This window comes from Mchenga conophoros, linkage group LG16, assembly GCF_057382185.1.
Source record: "Mchenga conophoros isolate Kocher_MC1m ecotype Shallow Benthic linkage group LG16, M_conophoros_male_GT1.1, whole genome shotgun sequence".
In the NCBI taxonomy this organism is placed as follows: domain Eukaryota; kingdom Metazoa; phylum Chordata; class Actinopteri; order Cichliformes; family Cichlidae; genus Mchenga; species Mchenga conophoros.
In genome coordinates this window covers 25,370,960-25,391,560 of record NC_140541.1, presented here as the reverse complement: position 1 = coordinate 25,391,560, position 20,601 = coordinate 25,370,960, and the positions used below count along the sequence as shown (strand labels likewise).

The window sequence follows — 20,601 nt, the reverse complement described above, 5'->3', positions numbered from 1 at the left end:
CACTTAAACATATTCAAGCCCCAAAATGCCTGCTTGAAGTAATCTGATTACATGTTACATATATAAATATAATGTAAAATGTTTAATTTAATTGAAATATATATATTCAGCTTATACCGATCACACTTTCCTTAATGATTCATTATTTGACTAAATAAACTTTAGATTTTAGATATTGCATCATTTTGATGAGGACCAATCATTCATTTTTTTGTATAAATCACAACAGATCAACACCTGATTGTATAAAGTCTTTATTGGAAGAGTCAGATTATACTGTGCAGTATCATTAGTGACAACCAGGAAAAGCAAAAAGTTAATTTACATTCAAACGTTAGCATATTATGTGCCATATATGTTTTTGGTAAACAATTTTAAAAGCACAAACTTAAGTAAAGACATTTTATTCACAATTATTAGTTTTATTTCCTCTGTAGAGCTTCATCTGCTGCAATACATTCGCTGGCTTCAAAGCCTGGTCAGGTCTGTTTTTCACTGTGGCCACTCCTAGTATTGTGTCCACCTCCGTGTGTGAATAAAGTAGACAAAATATAAGAAATGATAATACAGTCAAACTGTACAAACTGTCAGTAAGATCAAAATAAAACGAGGCTGCAGTTCAAATCCAGTCTGAGTGATGTTCTTATCCTTTGGGCTTTTAAATCTGTATCTGTTGGTGCCGAGTGCCCATATTTGTTGAGGGGTCTGGCTTTGCAGTGTCCAAGTCATACTTCCCCCATGGGGACAATAAAGTATCTGTCTGTCTATCTACAGACAACACTGCCCAGCCTCTCCACAGTGGTCTGGTCCACCAGAGACAGAATGACTAAGTACTTTGCTGAACGCCACAGGAGGTCCCTCCTCCCCGCAGTCATCCATCTCTGCTGAAGATGTATAATTTCTTCCTTCTGTTATTCTTATCAGCTGACATTTCACGTACACTAAGATGACTTGCTTCCTGCAAATATCCCCAGTACTGTGCTGTTCATCTACTCCCGTCACACTTTTCTTTCAGTTTATTTTTCCAAATTATGGTTAATTTTCCTTAAAGCGCGTGCCATTCTACTCCTGAAGATTAATTTTTTGGATCAATCTATTGTATCAATCTTTATTACTGCTACTAATACACAATAGACACTGTTTTTATTAGTATTTCATGTTGAACATATTCATCTATGAGGTGAGCAATTTTCCTGTCATGATAAAAAACAAATGCAGTTGGCAAAGACAGGAGGTCCTTTTTTGGTTTAAGGTAAATGCATTTAGTTTTACAGGTGCTTCTTATTATTTGATTATGCAAGTCAACATTTAATCAGCTTGTAAACTCAGAAGTGCATTAACACATTAAAGTTGAAATGTTGTTTACAGCTGGCTGCGGACTTTCTTAATCACTTCCCTCCACTTTTGGATTGGTGGGCTGCCGCTGGCCACCAGCTTCCTGAGCAAGTGGCAGGGCTGCAGGCTGGGCACATCAGGGTGAGCCTGGTAGTAGTGCTCGAGCCTCTCAAGGACTTTGTTTAGGCCAACTGTGGCAGCGTAAAACATGGGGCCTCCGTGGTGTCTAGGCCAGCTGTAGCCAAACACGTAAATGACGTCGATGTCTTCAGGCCCTGCGGCTATTCCGTCCTCCAGGATGCGGAAGCCCTCATTGATCATGGAATAGAGGCAGCGCTCCAGCACCTCCTGGTGGTCTATGCGGTGTGCCACCAAAGCGTGCCGGGCTCGGTACTCATCAAGGAAGCTGTGCAACCAAGGGTCAGGCTTAGCCACCTGACTGCCAGGTTTATCATACTGATACCACCCTCTGCCTGTTTTCTGACCAAACCGTCCCTGCTCGCAGAGCAGGTCTCCCAGGGGGCTGTACCTACGACCTTGTCGGAGCCTCGTTGGCTGTCCCGTTGTCGGGTCGGGCATTGCCAAGCCATCAGCCATCCTCACTTTCCAGCCCACATCAAGCCCAGAGAGGTCAGACATTCTGAACACACCCATGGCAAACCCAAACTCCTCCAGCACTTGATCCACAAACTCAGGTGTGGCTCCCTCTTCCAACAAGAAGAGGGCTTGTTCCAAATACGGCTTCAGCATGCGGTTCCCCACAAAACCCCGACAATTTCCAACCGCCACACTGACTTTCCCAATTTTCTTTCCCAGTTGCATGGCAGTTGCCACAGCAAGAGGAGAGGATTTTGGCCCATAAACCACCTCCAGCAGCTTCATGACGTGGGCTGGAGCAAAAAAGTGCATCCCAACCACAAGCTCTGGGTTGCGGGTTTGACAGGCCAGCTGGTCGATATCTAATCCAGAGGTGTTTGAGCACAGGAACGTGCTAGGTTTACAAACAGCGGACAGCTGCTGAAAGACCTTCTTTTTCAGAGCCATGTCCTCAAACACAGCTTCGATGACAAGGTCGACATCTGCTACCGACTGGATGTTACGGCCGTAATTGATCTTGTCTAGAGCAGGAGCGACCCCACGTCTCTTAGCCCCTCGCTCCAACATGCCTGATATTGCCTGCTTTGCCTCCATCAGCTGCTTCTCTTGAGTCTCCACAGCTACCACGGAGAACCCTGCCTGTGCAAGGGCAACAGTTATGCCTCTTCCCATGGTGCCAAGACCTGAAACGACAAAAAAACAAAACAAAACCAAAAATCACGCTGACTATAGGGGGGGGAAAAATATCGGAACCAACAGCCATGCAAATGCCAGAGACATTTCTGTTAAATTACAGGATATAAATATATACACGGAACATTTTGTGCAATGCTAGACTGTAAATAGTTTTACATTGGCAGCATAGCGTTTTTCCAAAGCCTGCAATTTTAATACACAAGCTGCTGAGCTTCACATATCCAGATTGTCATACATCCAAGCCTCGCGGCAGGGAAGAGACATCCATTAAAACTCAGCTGAAGTGTAAACAAGGGCTTAGTTTCCATAGGCAACCTGGATGTAGAGATGCCACTCGGATAGTGAGATGAGTCAACGAGCTTGTGATAAATGAAAAGCTTGGGACAAGTAGAAATTAAAAGCCACAAAAGCCCTTACCAATCACAGCTGCTTTATGTACAGGCCTGGGCTTGCTCGTATCCCAGCGGGCTCCACTGGGCATGCTCCACCTGCCGACGGCTCTCTGAGCAAAGAAAAAGTACTGCAGAGCGCGGGCCTGGCCAGAGGTGAAGAGAGTAGCCATCAGCTCTCTCTCCCGCTCCATTCCCCGATTGTAGGGCAGGGTGGCCGCTGCGCGCACCGCCTGGACACACGCAATTGGTGCTATGGCTCCACGGGCAGTCCGGCGCACCTTCTGCATCACTTCCTCAAACAGAACAGCCACATCAGAGGGGCACAGACACGGATATGTGCTTATACGACGTGCATCCAGCGGCTGATCTGCAGGGGGGAAAAAAAAAAAAAGAGAAAGAAAGAAAAAAAGGACGATGTGACCCCAGCCGAATGATCGCCTGCTTTCAGCTTCGTCACACTTCTGACAGCTAAACCTGTAGTCTGCAATTACATTTCTGATTTCTGTGCAGATGCCTCTGCACAATTCAACTTTTCAAACCGAAAAATGCCTCCCATCTTCCAGAGGTACCACTCTTTTCCACCTTCTCAAATTTGTCAACCAGCTCTCAGCACACACAGTCCAGGTGTAATTGGTTTTTCAGGCACACTCATCCACTCAATCACTAGATAGCCCGGTAGCTTATACGTGCAGAGGGATTTGACAGACCATTCCCAGATAATGGGAGGGACCTTGCCAGTTTACTGTTACCATTCACCTTGAATAACGCAGATCTGAAACAGAATGAAAAGCAAAACAGACAAAATAGCAGGTAAATTTCCAACTGTGAGAGCAAAGAAGAGAGGGGGGGATAAACTGAATTCGCAATCCTTTGAGCAACATCATTTCTCCCCCCCACGTGCCAAATTACATGAAAAGATTTAATATAAAGATACTAAAACTTTCGAACGTAAGATTTCCCATCTGATGTGTTCAAGCCTGAGGAACAATGACTGTGAAGAAGATGACCACTCGGCTAAAACCTTGTTAAAAATCTTAATTCCCGTTCCTGTCTCCTTCACAGCTCCACTGAATTACACTCAGCCATGGGTCTGGGCCAGAAACTGGGTCACCATGGCAAAGCTTAAAGGGACAGTGGCCATATTTGATTATGAGTATCCACTTAGTAAGGAGGTATTTTGCCTAAAACAACATACTGTAAGTGTGGAATGACTTATGAGGGTCATTTTAAACCAGTTTAATGCACATTCTGTCTACAATAAATGTCTGTGAAGTATTGTGTGTCAGTGCAATGCGATTCATGTGTAATTTAGGAGAGTATTATTGAAGCGCTTAATCTGTAAATGGTCGAGCTGTGGATTTGTTGCGCAGCGGTTGGGAATCCTGGCCGTCCTCACAGATGTAGCGGGACAGATGTTGCAACCGCTGGGGTAAAAAAGTTAATCTCGTCACCAGCCTCGACTCGCGAGCTTGCGTGTATATGGTGTGTGTTGTGAGTGTGTGTGTGTGTGAGTGTGTGTGTACATCTGCGAGGCCACACGTGCATCAGTTTAAGTGCAACTGCTCTTTGGATAAATATGTACCCACACACTGTGTGCACAGACTGATTGTACTCCGTGGGTGTCGTCAGCTGCGCGTCTCGATGTCACAAACAGTCACGCTCGGTTTGTAAAGTTAATTGCACATTTCTCGTCCCTACTTAACACCCCTGCTCGTCAACCTAAAAGACTGGAATATCTGTTAAAAACCTCCACAGATTCGGCCCGATCTCCTCAAATCTCCCATCTTGTACGCCGTTGGCTTCTCCGTCTGACTCACTCTAAGCCTCGGCTTTACCAACAACACTCACTTCCTCACCCACTCAAAGTCAACTTGGCAGTAGACTGCGGAGGGAAAAAAACAAAAAACATTTGTGTAAAAAAAATGTTTTTTAAAAAAAAAAAGCACAAGACTGTAATCATCTTTTGATTGTAAATCAAACCTAAAGACTTAACTGTTAACGTTTTGTGCAGATGTAGTGAGATTGCTGCCAACATAAATGCCTTCGAAATGAGCCGTCACTGCCAAGAAATCTCACCAGAGATGAAGATGACATCTCTGGAATAAAAATAAATAAATCAAAAAAAAAAAAAATCTAGCACGCACCCTACAGGGTAGTCATGAAAACATCATCTCACGTTCCTTTCGTGGAGAAGAAACATAAGCTCTCGCAGGGCTATGCCGAGGCAGGACTAAACAAAATGTACCTTCCCCTCACCGAACCACACAGCAGAGTGGGTGGTGTGTGCATTATTCTGCAGTACTAGAGGGAATATAGCAAGATAAGATAAGATAAGATAAGATAAGATAGAACTTTATTAATCCCTCAGGTGGGTTCCTCTGGGAAATTCGACTTCCAAAAAAAGCACAGCAACGACCGAAGTTACAGTTACAGAACTGTTATATATATATATATATATATATATATATATATATATATATATATATATATATATATATATATAATATAAATAAAATATACAAAGGGGATAAATAGAATAAATAGGAATAAAAAATAAAAATACAAGTGAATTGCACATTTCAAGTATTGAGTCTATTGCACTGTTGACTATTTACAAAAAGTATTGCACAAGGTATTGCACAGTGAGGTGCAGAGGCACTGCAGCTTAGTTGTTCCCCCCTCCTTTGTCCTCCTGTTTCCCCTCCCTCTCCCCTCCAGAGAGGAGTTAAACAGTCTGATGGCATGTGGGACAAAGGAATTTTTAAGTCTGTTAGTTCTTGTCTTGGGGAGAAGCAACCTGTCACTGAACAGACTCTTCTGATTGTTTATGGCCGTGTGCAGAGGATGCCCAGCATTGTTCATAATGTCCATCAGTTTCTTTAATGTCCTTTTCTCTGCCACTGTCACCAGAGTGTCCAGCTTCATGCCGACCACAGAGCTAGCCCTCCTGATCAGTTTCTCCAGCCTGGATGAGTCCTTCTTTGCTGTGCTGCTCCCCCAGCACACCACAGCATAGAAAAGTACTCCAGCAACCACCGACTGGTAAAACATCCTCAGGAGCTTCCTGCAGATGTTAAAAGACCTCAGCCTCCTGAGGAAGTACAGTCGGCTTTGGGCTTTTTTATACAGGTGCTCTGTGTTGCATGACCAGTCCAGTTTATTGTCCACCCACAGCCCGAGGTACTTGTACTTGTTGACCACCTCCACCTCCTCCCCCTCTATCTGAACTGGCAGTGGACCTTCTCTGGACCTCCCGAAGTCCACAACCAGTTCCTTAGTCTTTGAGGTGTTGAGTTGCAGGTGGTTTGTGTGACTCCATGCGACAAAGTTCCTCACCAGACTTCTGTACTCCTCTTCCTGATCATCCCAGATACACCCCATGATGGCCGTGTCATCTGCAAACTTCTGAATATGGTATAATTCAGAGTTGTAGCAGAAGTCAGAGGTGTACAGGGTGAAGAGAAGAGGGGACAGCACAGTTCCCTGTGGTGCTCCTGTGCTGCTGACCACTGTGTCAGACGTGATGTCCTTCAGCCTGACGTACTGTGGTCTGTCGGTGAGGTAGTCGGAGATCCAAGCCACCAGGCAGGGGTCCACCTCCATCCTGTTCAGTTTTTCCTGAAGCATACAGGGCCGGATGGTATTAAAGGCACTGGAAAAGTCAAGAAACAGGATCCTGACCGTGCCTTTTCCCCCATCCAGGTGTGAGTGGGCTCTGTGTAGGAGGTACAGGATGGCATCCTCCACTCCGACACCCACCTTGTATGCAAACTGTAGTGGGTCCTGGGCATGTTGTACCTGTGGTCGGAGGAGGTTGAGGAAGAGCCGCTCTAGAGTCTTCATAAGATGTGACGTCAGTGCCACCGGTCGGAAGTCATTCAGCTCATTGGGCCGGTTCTTTTTGGGGACCGGGACGATGCAGGATGTCTTCCATAGGGCGGGCACTCTCCCCAGTCGCAGACTGAGGTTGAAGACTCGTTGTAGCGGCTCCCCAAGTTCAGCAGCACACGCCTTTAGCATCCTAGGACACACCTTCTGATATGCCTCTCCGCTTTCTTGCTGAGTGTTGGATGAAAGGTTTCATAGTACTTGTGTCTGTATGCCTAATATGAGGTTGCTTAGCTTAGCGCAAAGACCGGTAAAAATTGAGGCTTTTTTCCAAAAAGTAAACTAGATGACTGAAAAATTTTGTCATACTTTTTCATTCAGGCTGAGTCTACCAATGCTTTCTGTCACTATTTATCACCATCTAGCAAATATGAATGGGCCGCTCTTTCCACTGACTGATAAATCATCCTAAACTACAGGGATGTGGCACACTTCGCAGCCCATTCAGCGAGTAAATGAGGCTGGTACGCACGTGTGGGGGAAATCCTCATCCTCCAAAATGACTGGTGAGGGCCCGTTATGAATATTCTAGGAAAGTTTGTCCCTTTTCGCCCTTCTGAATAATACAGCAAAAGCAGTGAAGACATCAGAGCACATCTGACAGATCCATGAAACATTTATGGCTTCTGTGGTGAAGGATCTGGCTGCTGCATTTTCTCCTTCCTTTTACTTCCACAACCTACATATCAGCGCTTCTTGATGTCAGACTCGCCTAAAATAACTGCTCTAGGTGGAATTTCTTCCCTGCTTTCACAGAATCAATTTTTAAACCAGTGAAGAGAGAGAGTATAATAAGCCAGTGAGTACCATTTGCTTCTTTTTTTCCCTTCATCCACATCTCACCTGCGACTCGCTGGGCAAACTTCACAGCTACATTCACAGTGTTGTGATCAGTAATCTGGTCCACTAATCCGAATTTCAGTGCCTCTGCGGCAGTCACGTGGCGACCTGTGGGAGACATGAGTGTCGTCAAGGCTCCATATGAATGATATGATGAACATAATATGAATTAATGATGACCGTTTCAGGTGACCTTGGCATTTAGACGCTTAGCTTAAAACCACATCATCTCCTGTTTTAGTTAAATAAAGGCAACGTCTCACAAAACTAAATAGCATAATAGAGTAAAATAGACTTTTAAAAAAAATCAAAAGATGAAGAATTATAGTTTGTGAGGAACATTTCAGACATTCTGAACAGGGCAGTGAATCGCTCCTGCAGCATCACATAGTAAAACGTTAATTCACGCTGACCTCTGCTGGTCATCAATGTAAACTGTCTCCTGGTTTATTTTGATTTTATTTTCAGTCACATGTGAAAAAAGAAAAAAAAAAAAACCCTTGCTGTTTCCATAGGAATTACAGGGGTAAGCAGCAGACAGGTGCTGCTAATCAAATACAGTTAAATAAATGATCATTAGCAAGTGTGAGCATTTCTATGAAAGCAGGAGCTTTGGTAGACTGCCAACATCCAAACAAATTCACCTCAAGGTCACAGCGTGCAACAATCAGAGAAACGGCAAAAAATAAAAAATAAAATAAACCAACTTAAGAGCAACATCTTAGGCCTTAGTTTGTTCGTTAAATATTAAAGTCATGGTTGTACAATCAGAGACACACTGAACAAATATGACTTGTTTGGTTTCCAGGAGAAAGCCTCTTCTCTCCAGAGGCAGCACAGCTCTATTTGCAGAATTGCATCTGAACAAAACATAAGACTTCTGGAACAATGTGATTTGGACAAACAAGACAAAGTGGAGATGTTTGGTCATAATGCACAGAAAACAAAACACAGCATCAGCACAAACACCTCACAACAACAGTTAACCACTGTGGTGAAGGGCTGATCATTCAGACTCTGTATACCAAAGTATTCTAGAGTCAAATATGAGGCTCTCTGTCCGTGAGCTAAAGCTCGGCCAAAATTGGGTCATTGAACTGGACGATGAGCCCAACCACAACAGCAAATCTACAACACTTGCTGTAGGCCCAGTGACTAATATGCTGTGTTGAGACCTTAAGAGAGCTCTGTATACTCAAATGCCAGCAAACCTCAATGAAATGAAGCAATGTTGTAAACACATGATGTGAGAGGCTATAAAGTCAAACTATTGCCTCTATAGGCGGTTCTACAAGCTACTGAATAGTTTCTCATTAGTTTTTAGCAGGACTGCATACAGTGACACGTCTGGGTGCTTTATTATCAAACGTTTTAGGGCGTGCTCTTCTTCAGAAACCAAAAGTTGCTGGGAGTCGCCAAGTTTAGGAAACTTTATTAATCAAAGTCAGACAGTGTTAACTTCTTTCTGCTACCTGTGGTGATGAGGTCCAAGGCAGCCGGGACACCGATGAGCCTCGGCAAACGTTGGCTTCCCCCTGCACCAGGCAGCAGCCCCAGAGTCACCTCTGGAAGTCCCACTCTGGCCTGAAAAGACATAAAGGCACAAAATTTGATAAACGGGACGTACTGAACTGTGGAGGTTTAGACATTAGAGAAAAATGTTTCTGGAAATATTCTTTGAATATGATATGTGTTATTCTGCCTGGCTTCTGTGAGTGACATAAATATCAAATGTATTCTGGACAGATAAGAACCTTTTCAAGTCTGACAGACAAACTCACTCTTTTTCTAGTCATTTGCAAATTTATTTAAAAAAAAAACAAAAAACATTATTATGCAAAAGCTTCACAACATGCCAGATACTGACAGACATCGATGCGTTACATCGCTGACATTAAAGAGACACTGGCTGACAGGGACAGAGATCTGAAGCATGAACTAACTTTAGAGTGTGCGATCCGATAATGACAGCCAAGTGCCAACTCAAGGCCTCCACCTAAAGCGATCCCCTCTATAGCTGCCACCACGGGCTTGGAAGCAGCCTCGATGGCATGGATCATCGGTATCAGAGGAGGCCCAGACATCTGTCCCCCAAACTCCTTGATGTCTGCTCCTGTTGCATAAATTCAAATCGACAAAATGATCAGAAACTTGGAGAAAGAAAGGTCATGATATGCAGATCAGCAATTCATTATTTTGTGTAGCTCTTTTCTACTTTTCTCAACCTTGTCTGACAGACATATTTGGGTTCTAGTTGAGAAAAAAACACGTTTCTCTATTTTTCATATTTTATAGAATGAAACACAACGGTTAAGCAAATAAGCTCCAAGTTAAATGATGGTGGACATAATGACACAAATAGTTGAAAAATGTACAGTTTAGGATTATTTCTATGTGAAATTATTTACTTCTGGTTTTGCTTTTGTGTTTACACCTGCAAATGCCATGTATTGTATTGTTTACTGCATTATGTGTATGCAACAAATCACCTTTTAATGATGGAATATTAACATTAAATTAATAAAAAGGGCAAAAAAAAAACCTACTGAAAATGTGTTTATTTTGTTAGAGTATCACTAATATGTTTGGTTGCTTGTGAACTTCACTGACACAGCCACCCTGGGGCGCCTCTGTCAGTGCGCCCCAGGGTGGCTGTGGCTACAATGTAGCTTACCATCACCAGTGTGTGAATGTGTGCGTGAATGGGTGGATGACTGGATATGTAAAGCGCTTTGGGGTCCTTAGGGACTAGAAAAGCGCTATATAAATACAGGCCTTTTTTTTTTTTACTTTGTTCCCTTTTTAGGGACTCGAGGTGCCCACTCTGAAGGGAACTCAAATTGAAGGGAAAACACCAGAAGAACAAAGTGGGATCAACTTGATCCAATCTGTCATGGAGCATGTTTTTAAAATATACTTTAAAAAATAATTTCAATAGGATAAGTGAAAGAAGATGGGCAGACAGAGACACTTACATTATAAAATAAAAAATAAAAAAATAAAAAAATAAATGTGCATACCCCCACAGAATATCCCATTCTGGCCACAGATGACCACAGACTTCACTTCTGGCTCACTGAGTGCTCTCTGCATCAAGTCCACAATGCCTTGCCTCACCGCTGCACTGCATGAGGAAAAAGTCACGACTTTATTTGGCCTTTTTTTCCACCCTTTGTGAAATTTGAAACTTAACAGTAAACTGTTCTGCTGTAGCCCTTCTTCACAAATTTAAAATAAAAGCATGTAACAAATACAGGCACAGCAGTATAAACTTTGATAATTAACATCTATGTACTTTATTTTTTGATAATTTTATCTTACGAAGCTAATAAAATGCATCATACAGTCGATTTCCCGTTAAGGTACACATCAGAATAGAATTTAAAAAAAAAAAAAAAAAAACAAGATGAGAAAATGTCTATAAAACAGGGCAACGATAGCATAACTAAGGAGTAAATAGATTCATTTATTGCTACAGCTTAAGTGACTTAAAGTAAACTTGTGAGGTCCAGTAAAGGTTCCAGGGTCCAGTAGATCACACTGTGGTTGGGTGAGTTTTTAGTGAGCTGTTAATTAATCACAGTTCTCTGTTGTAATGTATTAAGCCTCAAGCTGTTCCTAAAGCAGCGGTGGTAATAAATCACCCTGAAGTAAATGCCGTGAATGACATTAACCGATCACTAAAATGTACTTAAAGGTATGAAAACCTACTGACTCTATATGCAGAAGAATGGCAGCTGCCAGTTTAGGAATAATCTGCATGATGAGACAGCCGTCTATAAAAAGTACCAACTACAAAACCTTTGTGTCTATTTGTAAACAGGCTGTAGACACCAGGGTTTATGAAGGGGTGTATATAAAATAAACAAAGGACCTGTTTTGCAAGTAGCGACTCTGCGCTCTACATTATAAGCAATCCACTTCTTTATGGCAAATTAAAATATCTTTATACAACTAATATGGTATTTGTTTTAATTTTCTACTTCCCTCTTGGCCAGATTTATTTAAAAAAACATTAAGTATGATAAGTCTTTTTACTGGATAAATAAAGGACATAACAGTCACTTCAACTTTGGCACAGAAAGACTTGATATCACTCATGTTTGACAGATTATGGTTCAAGCCATTTACAACAGCAATCAGAGGATCACTCTCTCTGACGCCACCCTCTGGTAAAACCCCTGAGTTACTATCTTCTGGTGCACAAAGCTCTCTTTCGTGATTTCTACTTTCTACTTTTCTACTTGTTCTTGTGTAAGCTGCAAATTGCTGTTGCAGCTACAGCTCTACTGTATATAAAATCAATCAGGCACATGTGAATTCGCATTACGAGACACGCTAAAAAATAGAAAAATGCAGTATAAGAAGTTGTGCAGACCAAGTTCATTAAATCGGCTCACCTGAGTGCATTAACGGGAGGACTTTGGAGAGTAATCAAGCCCACGGATCCCGAAACGCGAGTGTACTGAGCCATGGTGTCGAAGGAATACTTGGAGTTGTCGCACTCTCTTTTTTGCAGTGCAGACTGAACTTTGAAACTTGACTTTAATCCAGTTAGCAATCCTTCATCACCTTTGTCACACTTCCTCCCCCTCCGTGTAAACAAACGCTCTTCTTCTGCGGCAAACACTCGCGCTTATCGCCCCCTATCGGAAGCAGAGAATATAAATAATTATTTTTCCCCGCCTTTTATATTATTGATATGTACTTTAATCTGACTATTAAATTATAAGATATACTTGTGGGTGCTAGTGGGTTAGTAATTTGAATATTTTAACTGTTCTATTGACATGGGGATGTGACGTCACTGCGGCGGTTGGTTGCCGCTTCTTGCCGTTGCTATTCTCGCTGACAGCAACCGGGACGTGAAGCTTTTTTCTGGCTATCAAACTCAGGGGAACATGCGTTCACTCGTAGGACTAATTACGGTTGTCGCCGCAGCCAGCTTGTATCTATATTCCCTGTCCTTGTACCTCCCCGCGGGACCAAGAAAGCGTTCTGTCCGGAGCGCCGAGGCTGGACATGTGTCCGAGGAGCAACAGCAGCAGCCCGGCGACTCCTTAGACGAAGAAGAACCCAGCAGGTGACTGGTATATTTAGCCGCTGGCTGGTAACCCATAGTTTGGGGCTTTGTTATATGCTGTGCATAATTTAGCTTTATTTAAATTGGACCCTGCTGGGTCACTAGTAAGCTAATGTTAGCATGCAGCTCATAAGGCACAGGCAGCGTATGTGCAGGCTTTTAACCCCCCTTCAAAAAGCAGTGACTCTAAAAACTAACTAACTCTAACTGAAGCCTCTTTTGGAAAAGCTAAAGTTAAAACAGCAAGTCCAGTTTTTGCTTCTGTTTTAACTTGTGAGGGTTGTCATCAGGTCATAATTGACAAGTGCTGTGTTGTTGTTTACTGTAGAAATGTAATTTGGTTTTAATACAGTAGATTAACAGTGTCCAGCTCTTCCTGCATTATTTTGCGTTTATCTGGGCTCAACCTTTTTTTCCCACTGAAGTGTAGTTTTGGTAATGAATGAAAAAGAACACGCTCAAAGCTGTGTCATCCCAAACCAAGTCACGATTTTTCCCATATAAAAGTTGCACCAAGCCAGGACTCTAAATTACATGCAGAGCATTCAAGTTTTCAAGCGAGGTCCCATTTTTGAGTGAGGAAACCTCCTTCCCGTGTTTGTGTCATTCAGATACTTCATAGAAAGAGGTGTAATGGGATCCTCATATCATTCATTAGCCTAAAATAATACTTTTGCTCATTAGGTACACTTTTTGACTGCTTGTTAACACAAATGTATAATCAGCCAATCACACGGTGTGAGTGGCAGTTCTCTGGGTGAACATGGCTTGTTTTCACAGCACATCAAGCCCTGAATCAGATGGGCTACAGGGCAGAAGATTACATAGGAAAAGGAAACTGATGCTGGAATTCAAAGCAGATTTTCCAGCACCCTCTGGGTACTTTTGTACCAGCTGACCATTGTTTATCACCACAGCCTACCTGAGTGTCATTGTTGACCAGGTTCTTTCCTTTATAGCAGCAGTGTGTCCATTGTCTTCTTCCAGAAGAATAATGCACTGTGTCAGATACACTAAATCTGGTTTCTTCAACATGAAAATTAGGTCATTGCACTCAAATGGCCTCCACAGTCACCAGATCTCAATCTAATAGAGCACCTCTGGGATGTGGTGGGATGGGATATTTGCATCCATAAATGTGCAGCTGACAAAATCTGCAGCAACAGTGTGATGCTAACTGTTTGACTCTGTCTCACAAAGAATGAACTTTTCAAAGAAACTCACTTCATTCTTTGTACTTATCTTGGATTGAAGTGAGATTTGTCAATAGTAAAACAGATGGTAGTTAGAAAAAATTGCAGTTTCTTTAAAAAATAGCTTAGTTTTTTAAGTGATGTAAAAAGACTGTTTTGGTATCAGTTTTAGCAGATTTTAGCAGATTTAGGTATAGGTATAGAACCATGTTTGTAGTCCCATCAGCAATCACATGGGTTACTCTTTTGGGTATTTAAATCTAAAAATAACTTTAAGTTAAAACATTTTTGATCACAATGATATTTTTTCTGTGCTGCCGGTCTTTCTGTGAACATGAAACTGGCCTGACAGAAATGACTAACTTAAATGTCAATGTTCTCACAGGTTAAAGTTCCCTTCAGACTTGGAGGAGCTCCGGGAACTCGCTGAACTCTTGCAGTTCTACAAGACAGAGCACACTGGATATGTCCTGCTCCTCTTCTGCAGTGCTTATCTCTACAAGCAGTCCTTTGCTATTCCTGGATCCTCATTCCTGGTAAGGTAATGTCCTGTGTACAGATAGATCCAGGATGATAAGGCAAGCATTGTGATGAGCACAAAACTGGTAGATTTCTTGTGCTGGTTGTCTTAAAAACACATGTAAAATCCTTTTAATGAAGCATTTTGTATGTTTAAATACATTACGAGAACACATGGGCTAAAATATGCCAAAAGTGTCACATCTTGTAGGTGTGAAAAGATTACATTTGCATGCAAGATGAAGGAAAATTCAAAAGGCACTTGGGCAGCATGCGGTATGCAGCTTGTGTCTCTTGTTTAAATAAATGCGGAGGATAAAAGAATATTCAGATAATGCAAATGACAATCTGAGTGGGCAGAACTGCCAAAATACTGGCTTCACACCAGTGTTAGATCACAAAGTATTTCTCTCCTTTCGCATGTAGAGACGCCACAGAGCTGTGTGTCAGATGATGCCTATTAACGCGGGCTTTTGGTCTCCATTTGTCATTGTGTAGAACATTCTTGCGGGAGCTATATTTGGACCCTATCAAGGACTGCTGCTTGCCTGTGTGCTCACAACTGTGGGCTCTACAATGTGCTTCCTCCTCTCCCAATTCTTTGGAAAACACTACATTGTGAACCTCTTCCCAGATAAAGTCTCCACATTGCAGAGAAAGGTATGACTGGGCTGTCACACAAACAAAACACGCTGAAGGAAACAAAGATAGTAAGTTTTTGAAATACCGGTGGACTAAAATTAAGTTGTTTTCTCAGAGATCAACTGTTAATTTGGCTGTGTGTGCTGTAAATAAACAGTAAAGAGGGCTACGCTTTATCTTATTTACAAAAATCAAAGGTTTTACCTGTCAAGCTATTATTAACAATAATACTTCCTACAAGAAGACATTGGCCATATCATATTATCACTTTAAGAAATCCAGTATACTCATTTTTACAAATAGAATCTGATAAATCAGTGACTTCTTGTCCTTGAAAAGGAAGAAATGGTTGACAGGTGTAATTTCAGACTCTGCTGTCAAATATGTAGAAGCGACATTGTTGTGTTCCCACACGAAGCCCAGGAGAAAGTTTGACACAGAGCCAGCCATAACCTAAAATTTCAGAGAGAACAGCTACCACAATGTCAGCTTTCTTTGTTAGGAAGGCCTTTCTACTTCAGGCTGTATGTGTGCTTATGTGAAAGGGGGTGTTTGCTACATCACTCTTCTTGCTCATAAAATAGATTGAGTCCCACCTACTCCAGTCAGAGACACCTGGTGATAGAGCAGGTGATGGAGATCTGTAAAGAATATGAAATATGTAACCACTGAAGGCAATACTGCTGGCTCAAAGAAAAAAAAAAGACAACAGGACAATGCTGGCAGGAAGTCATTAATCTTGTGAATTCACGAGTTTGTGTTGTTGTTGTTGTTGTTGTTTTTGTTTCTTTCTGACAGCTGCACATTAATTCAATTCAATTTTATTTATATAGCGCCAAATCACAACAAAAGTCGCCTCAAGGCGCTTCATAGATACAGAGAAAAACCCAACAATCATATGACCCCCTATGAGCAAGCACTTTGGCAACAGTGGGAAGGAAAAACTCCCTTTTAACAGGAAGAAACCTCCGGCAGAACCAGGCTCAGGGAGGGGCGGGGCCATCTGCTGCGACCGGTTGGGGTGAGAGAAGGAAGACAGGATAAAAGACATGCTGTGGAAGAGAGACAGAGGTTAATAACAGATATGATTCAATGCAGAGAGGTCTATTAATAAATAGTGAGTGAGAAAGGTGACTGGAAAGGAAAAACTCAATGCATCATGGGAATCCCCCGGCAGCCTACATCTATCCGATTGTTAAGTGATGACGTGACGAATCCTACTTCCGGGCCTAAAGTAGTCTGCGTTTAATATGGCTTTTGTGTTGTTAACATGTTTAATGTTATGTATTTTCTTCTATTTAATCAATCAAGTCAATTTTTTTTTTCTCTTAAGTTTTAATAATTAAACCGAAAGAGATCAAATGCAGTAAAACCTGAGACATGGCTTTGCTGTGTGGGTCACAAAAAGAATAAGTTGAAGAGAACTGATCAAACACGCTCCTATGCACAGCTCACATGCTGACACAGCAGTGGCTCTCCCTGACCTAAAGTACTCCCTGGTGCTGAGTGGAGTCAGCTGCAGAGGGCGGTGCCAAGGACAGGAGAGAGAGATAACCCACGCGCACAGGCAAAATAAGGTAGGCCTGCTGGGCCTTTAACGGACGTATATGTACTGACAAGATGAGCTTCTTCGTAGCTGGTGGGTGTTTGGCAAATATCCGAGTATACTGAGAGTTATGCCAGATTTGGATTTGCATTATTATTCACCAAAAGGACTACTTGACTGTAACGCTTTGAAAAGATGACTCTTGGTATAGTTTTGCTGATGAGTTAACTTGCGCGTGACTAGTTGATGTGAACAGGGGACGAGAACAATGACACACACCTGCCGCCTGCCTCTGTAAATATCTCCAGCCCCTCTGATCTGTTCTCCTTGTCTTCCAGGTGGAGGAAAACCAGGACTGTTTGTTCTTCTTCCTGCTCTTCCTGAGGTTCTTTCCCATGACTCCCAACTGGTTTCTGAATATGTCTGCCCCAATTGTAAACATCCCCATCACCTTCTTTTTCTGCTCAGTCTTCATTGGTAAGCACACACAGATTTTCTGCTTGGTGACACTAAGTGAGGTACGTCTAGCACTCCACATTGAAAACAAAATACTGGATGACGATCAGCTTCAGCTTTTAAAATAGTCAGTCACTATTGACAGGCTAAAACCAAGCTTATTAGCTTTAACTTTTTGAATTATCGCTTCCTGGAAAACTCTGCTATATCTATTAATATGCCTCTAGATTTAGATAATTCTGTGCCTATAAAAAATCATAACCATATCTGACTTAAACTGACTGATTTCCTCGTCTTTAAACGAGTTGCAGGCATCTTTGATCTGGTCATGGTCATTAAACTTGCACAGAGAGCAACAACCTCTTTGACTTTGACTTTCAGGTTGAAAGTTAATCATATCGTTAATAGAAAAGGAACAGAACAGGTATAAATGTTGGCAACAGTGTCGGCCACATGTGGGCTCTTAGTATCCAGCGCCCATCACACACATGAAAACATTGTTTTTTCCTTACTAATTTTGATAAATGCATTTGTTTGTTTTTAAGGGTATTAACAAAATTATTACTTATATGTTCGAAATAAAAATCGGATTGATTGTGATGTTGTTACTTACCAGCTCGTGCCAGGCCTCCTACAGCTTGCATAAAACCTAATTAAACTCCTCTTCACAGCACAGACTTAAGCCTGGTTTCTACATAGATATGCACACTAAGAATTTATATGGTGGCATATGCCAACACTCCGGTATAACCACATGAGTTGTAATAGAGTAAAAACAAGTAACTGTTTTTTAAAGGGGGGGAAAAACACAGTTTTCATGTGATAGCATAGGGTTAGGATTATGGGTTCTTGGGCCTTACAGGGTTAAGCAACAACAACACAACGCTGCATCTGTCATTGCAAATTAAGTTACCCATCGTGTTTCAGCACAATTTGTTCTTGCTCTATTGTCCGCTTCTTCAGGCCTCCTGCCATACAACTTCATCTGCGTCCAGACAGGCGTCATGCTATCCGAGGTGTCATCGCTGGATGACTTGTTCTCCTGGGAGCGGCTCCTGCAGCTGCTGGCCATCGCCTGCATGGCTCTGCTGCCTGGTGCCCTCATCCGCCGCTTCAGTCAGAAGCGACTCAAACTTGGCATCCAGTCACAGAATGGACTCGATAAGAAGGTCCAGTGATCCATCCTGGGACTGAGTTTGTTTGTTAACATACTGATGCCTTCTGCCCTCGAGAGCGAATGAAACACACACACACACGTGTAAAGTGCTTTACTGTTGCAGAGCCACCTGGACAAATCACAGTGGGAGTATTTGAGGAGAATTATGTCGTACCAGATATTTCCGTGCCACATGTTGGCACAGCAGTAAATGTTTATAGATGTAGGAATGTACAGTGGTGACACGAAGGGGCGGGGGGCATTTTAAGGAAATTTTGCTCTTGCACTCATGTTCAGAAAGCAAGTGTTCAAAGTGCCTGTTGTGGAGTTTTGAACTCACACTTCTACCTCCATGAGCACCAGAAAGAGATGGTGTAAATGTTTGATGGTTTTGTGGGGCTTTTATGATTTTTCTTTTTGGTTTATACGAGTATGTTATGTTTTTTTTTTTTATTGTTTTGACAATCGCTTCTTGCAGTTTCAGTGTTAATCTTTCTTTTTTTGGGGGGGGGGGTCATTTAGAGGCCAGAATTTGACCTCTGGAAAAGAAGCGTGACCGGATTAAATGGCTTGTTATATGGGACGTGTTTAACGTGTTAAGGTGTTCTCTGGTATTGTCTGAAAACCGATGTGCAGTTAATTTGGGTGACTGGAAGCTTTAATCCTGCTAGAAAAAAATCCTTCTTTGCAGTCTTTTTGTTGGTTTAGCAGTAAAATGTCTTTCTTCTGATTTGTATATTTTGTTTTAATGTATGGGTTTCAAATTTAATACTTGGTGATCTTGTGCACGGTGCAAGATGAAACAGAACCACTGAGGAGAAGCTCCAGTGCACTCGGTGGATGAAGGGATTTTTAATGGTTTTACTTACATCGGGCTTTTTTTTCAGTGTGACTGACTTTTGGTGTGTCAGATTGTAAGTGTTGAAAGCACCTTTATTAGAGAGGTACAAAACCTTTGAAATAATAAAACGTGAAAAGTTTTCTTTCAAATATTCTTTATTGCTCAGATCCAGGTTGCTCAGCAATACAGTTCACTCACAACTCAAAACAACAGCATGGCTGTTACCAGAAAGGCACGGATCCACGAGATGTAGTAACATTGGATCATATGTCTGTCCAGTGCACAGTCACCAATTACCTTGAGGTGTTTTTGGGACCTTTTGGCCTGTGGGAAATGTAGGACGTGAGGGTTTGTGACCTACTGAGGAAACAAAAGGAATCTCCCAAATGGTGAAGAGCAGTTAAGAGTCGGATCGATGTAAAACCACAAATTGAAGTATAGTGCTATATGACGTGTAGTACATACTGGATCGCCTGCAATAGTCTCATGCAAGTCTTTGCATTTTTCTCAGTTCACAAGTTAGGACGACAAAAAAACAAAACAAAAAAAAAAAACCACTGCTGTGGTTCTGCACATCTGACCAGACTTGATCCTTCATCACCTGATCCATACTTGTTTTTGTTAATTTGGATGGTGTTGAATATTCAGTCCCATAGGCAGAACAACTTTTACCAGCACTTTTATTTTCAGACCTGGTTACTCTGCCCACTCATATCTACTTTGCATTTTCTTTTTCTTATCCCCCCACCTCCCCCATCCCAATCTTAAAATCTGTTTAAAATCCTAGCTAGGACACAATTTAACAGCAAGTAGTGATCTAACATGACTGGATAATAAAGAATCCCAGCTACTGCTCCAGACTACATTTAATCAGTGTAACTGACAAGAAAACCAGATCAACAGAAAACGAAATAAAGCCTAAGTTATTCAACCGCTGTGCGATATGACTAACAGCACTGTGCGTCCTTAGTGATGCGAGTGTGTTTTTTCTGATACTGAAATTAATGCCTAGCAACACCCTACTGAACCTAGAAACGCCAAAATCCTTGGAAGTAAAAAAGAAAGTTACTATGATGTTTGCAGGTTTTGCCTCAGATTGTGGCTGAGGGGAAACCTGCTCTTCTAGTAAAGAGCCAAAAACACAAGAGAGGCGGAGGCCTGAGGAGTCCTCTGCAATGCGAGAAAAGAACTTCAAATCTGCTCTAGGAAAAAAAAAAAAGAGGGGAAAAAACCCTACTCCTGCCAGTCAGACAAACCGTAAGTGACAAGATTCAATTTTCCAGTGCTACTGCGAACAGACATGCCCTACTAAAGTGAAGCAGCCCACCGCAGGAGTCAAGCGCTCCAACAGAAGCACTGTACTGCATTCGTGTGGGTAAGGTCAGGGTAATTGAATCAGGTCTGGCGAGCTAACATC

General features: G+C 42.2%; 2 protein-coding genes across 2 annotated transcripts; one reads left to right on the top strand and one right to left on the bottom strand.

Moving 5' to 3' along the window:
* Positions 1 to 242: 242 nt before the first annotated feature.
* Positions 243 to 12,697, bottom strand: ehhadh (enoyl-CoA, hydratase/3-hydroxyacyl CoA dehydrogenase). Its single transcript, XM_085248684.1, has 8 exons — positions 12,527 to 12,697; positions 12,149 to 12,394; positions 10,769 to 10,872; positions 9,692 to 9,861; positions 9,221 to 9,332; positions 7,752 to 7,856; positions 3,046 to 3,387; positions 243 to 2,615 (listed from the first exon to the last, which is right to left on the bottom strand). The coding sequence occupies exons 2-8, from the start codon at positions 12,220 to 12,222 to the stop codon at positions 1,363 to 1,365; spliced, it is 2,160 nt and encodes a 719-aa protein (XP_085104810.1). The 5' UTR covers positions 12,223 to 12,394; positions 12,527 to 12,697; the 3' UTR covers positions 243 to 1,362.
* On the top strand, positions 12,459 to 19,323 carry tmem41aa (transmembrane protein 41aa). The gene is made up of 5 exons (XM_085248693.1): positions 12,459 to 12,831; positions 14,410 to 14,560; positions 15,042 to 15,203; positions 17,070 to 17,208; positions 18,151 to 19,323. The coding sequence occupies exons 1-5, from the start codon at positions 12,650 to 12,652 to the stop codon at positions 18,363 to 18,365; spliced, it is 849 nt and encodes a 282-aa protein (XP_085104819.1). The 5' UTR covers positions 12,459 to 12,649; the 3' UTR covers positions 18,366 to 19,323.
* The last annotated feature ends 1,278 nt before the right edge of the window (positions 19,324 to 20,601 follow it).

Excerpts from the sequence above, each read along its gene's own strand:
- ehhadh (XM_085248684.1), bottom strand. The coding sequence starts at position 12,222 with ATGGCTCAGTACACTCGCGTTTCGGGATCCGTGGGCTTGATTACTCTC. Across the intron at positions 9,862-10,768 it reads GAATGGGATATTCTGTGGGG|GAGCAGACATCAAGGAGTTT; the intron begins GTATGCACATTT and ends TTTATGCAACAG. Across the intron at positions 9,333-9,691 it reads ATCGGATCGCACACTCTAAA|GCCAGAGTGGGACTTCCAGA; the intron begins GTTAGTTCATGC and ends ATGTCTTTTCAG.
- tmem41aa (XM_085248693.1), top strand. The coding sequence starts at position 12,650 with ATGCGTTCACTCGTAGGACTAATTACGGTTGTCGCCGCAGCCAGCTTG. Across the intron at positions 12,832-14,409 it reads GACGAAGAAGAACCCAGCAG|GTTAAAGTTCCCTTCAGACT; the intron begins GTGACTGGTATA and ends ATGTTCTCACAG. Across the intron at positions 17,209-18,150 it reads TTTCTGCTCAGTCTTCATTG|GCCTCCTGCCATACAACTTC; the intron begins GTAAGCACACAC and ends CCGCTTCTTCAG.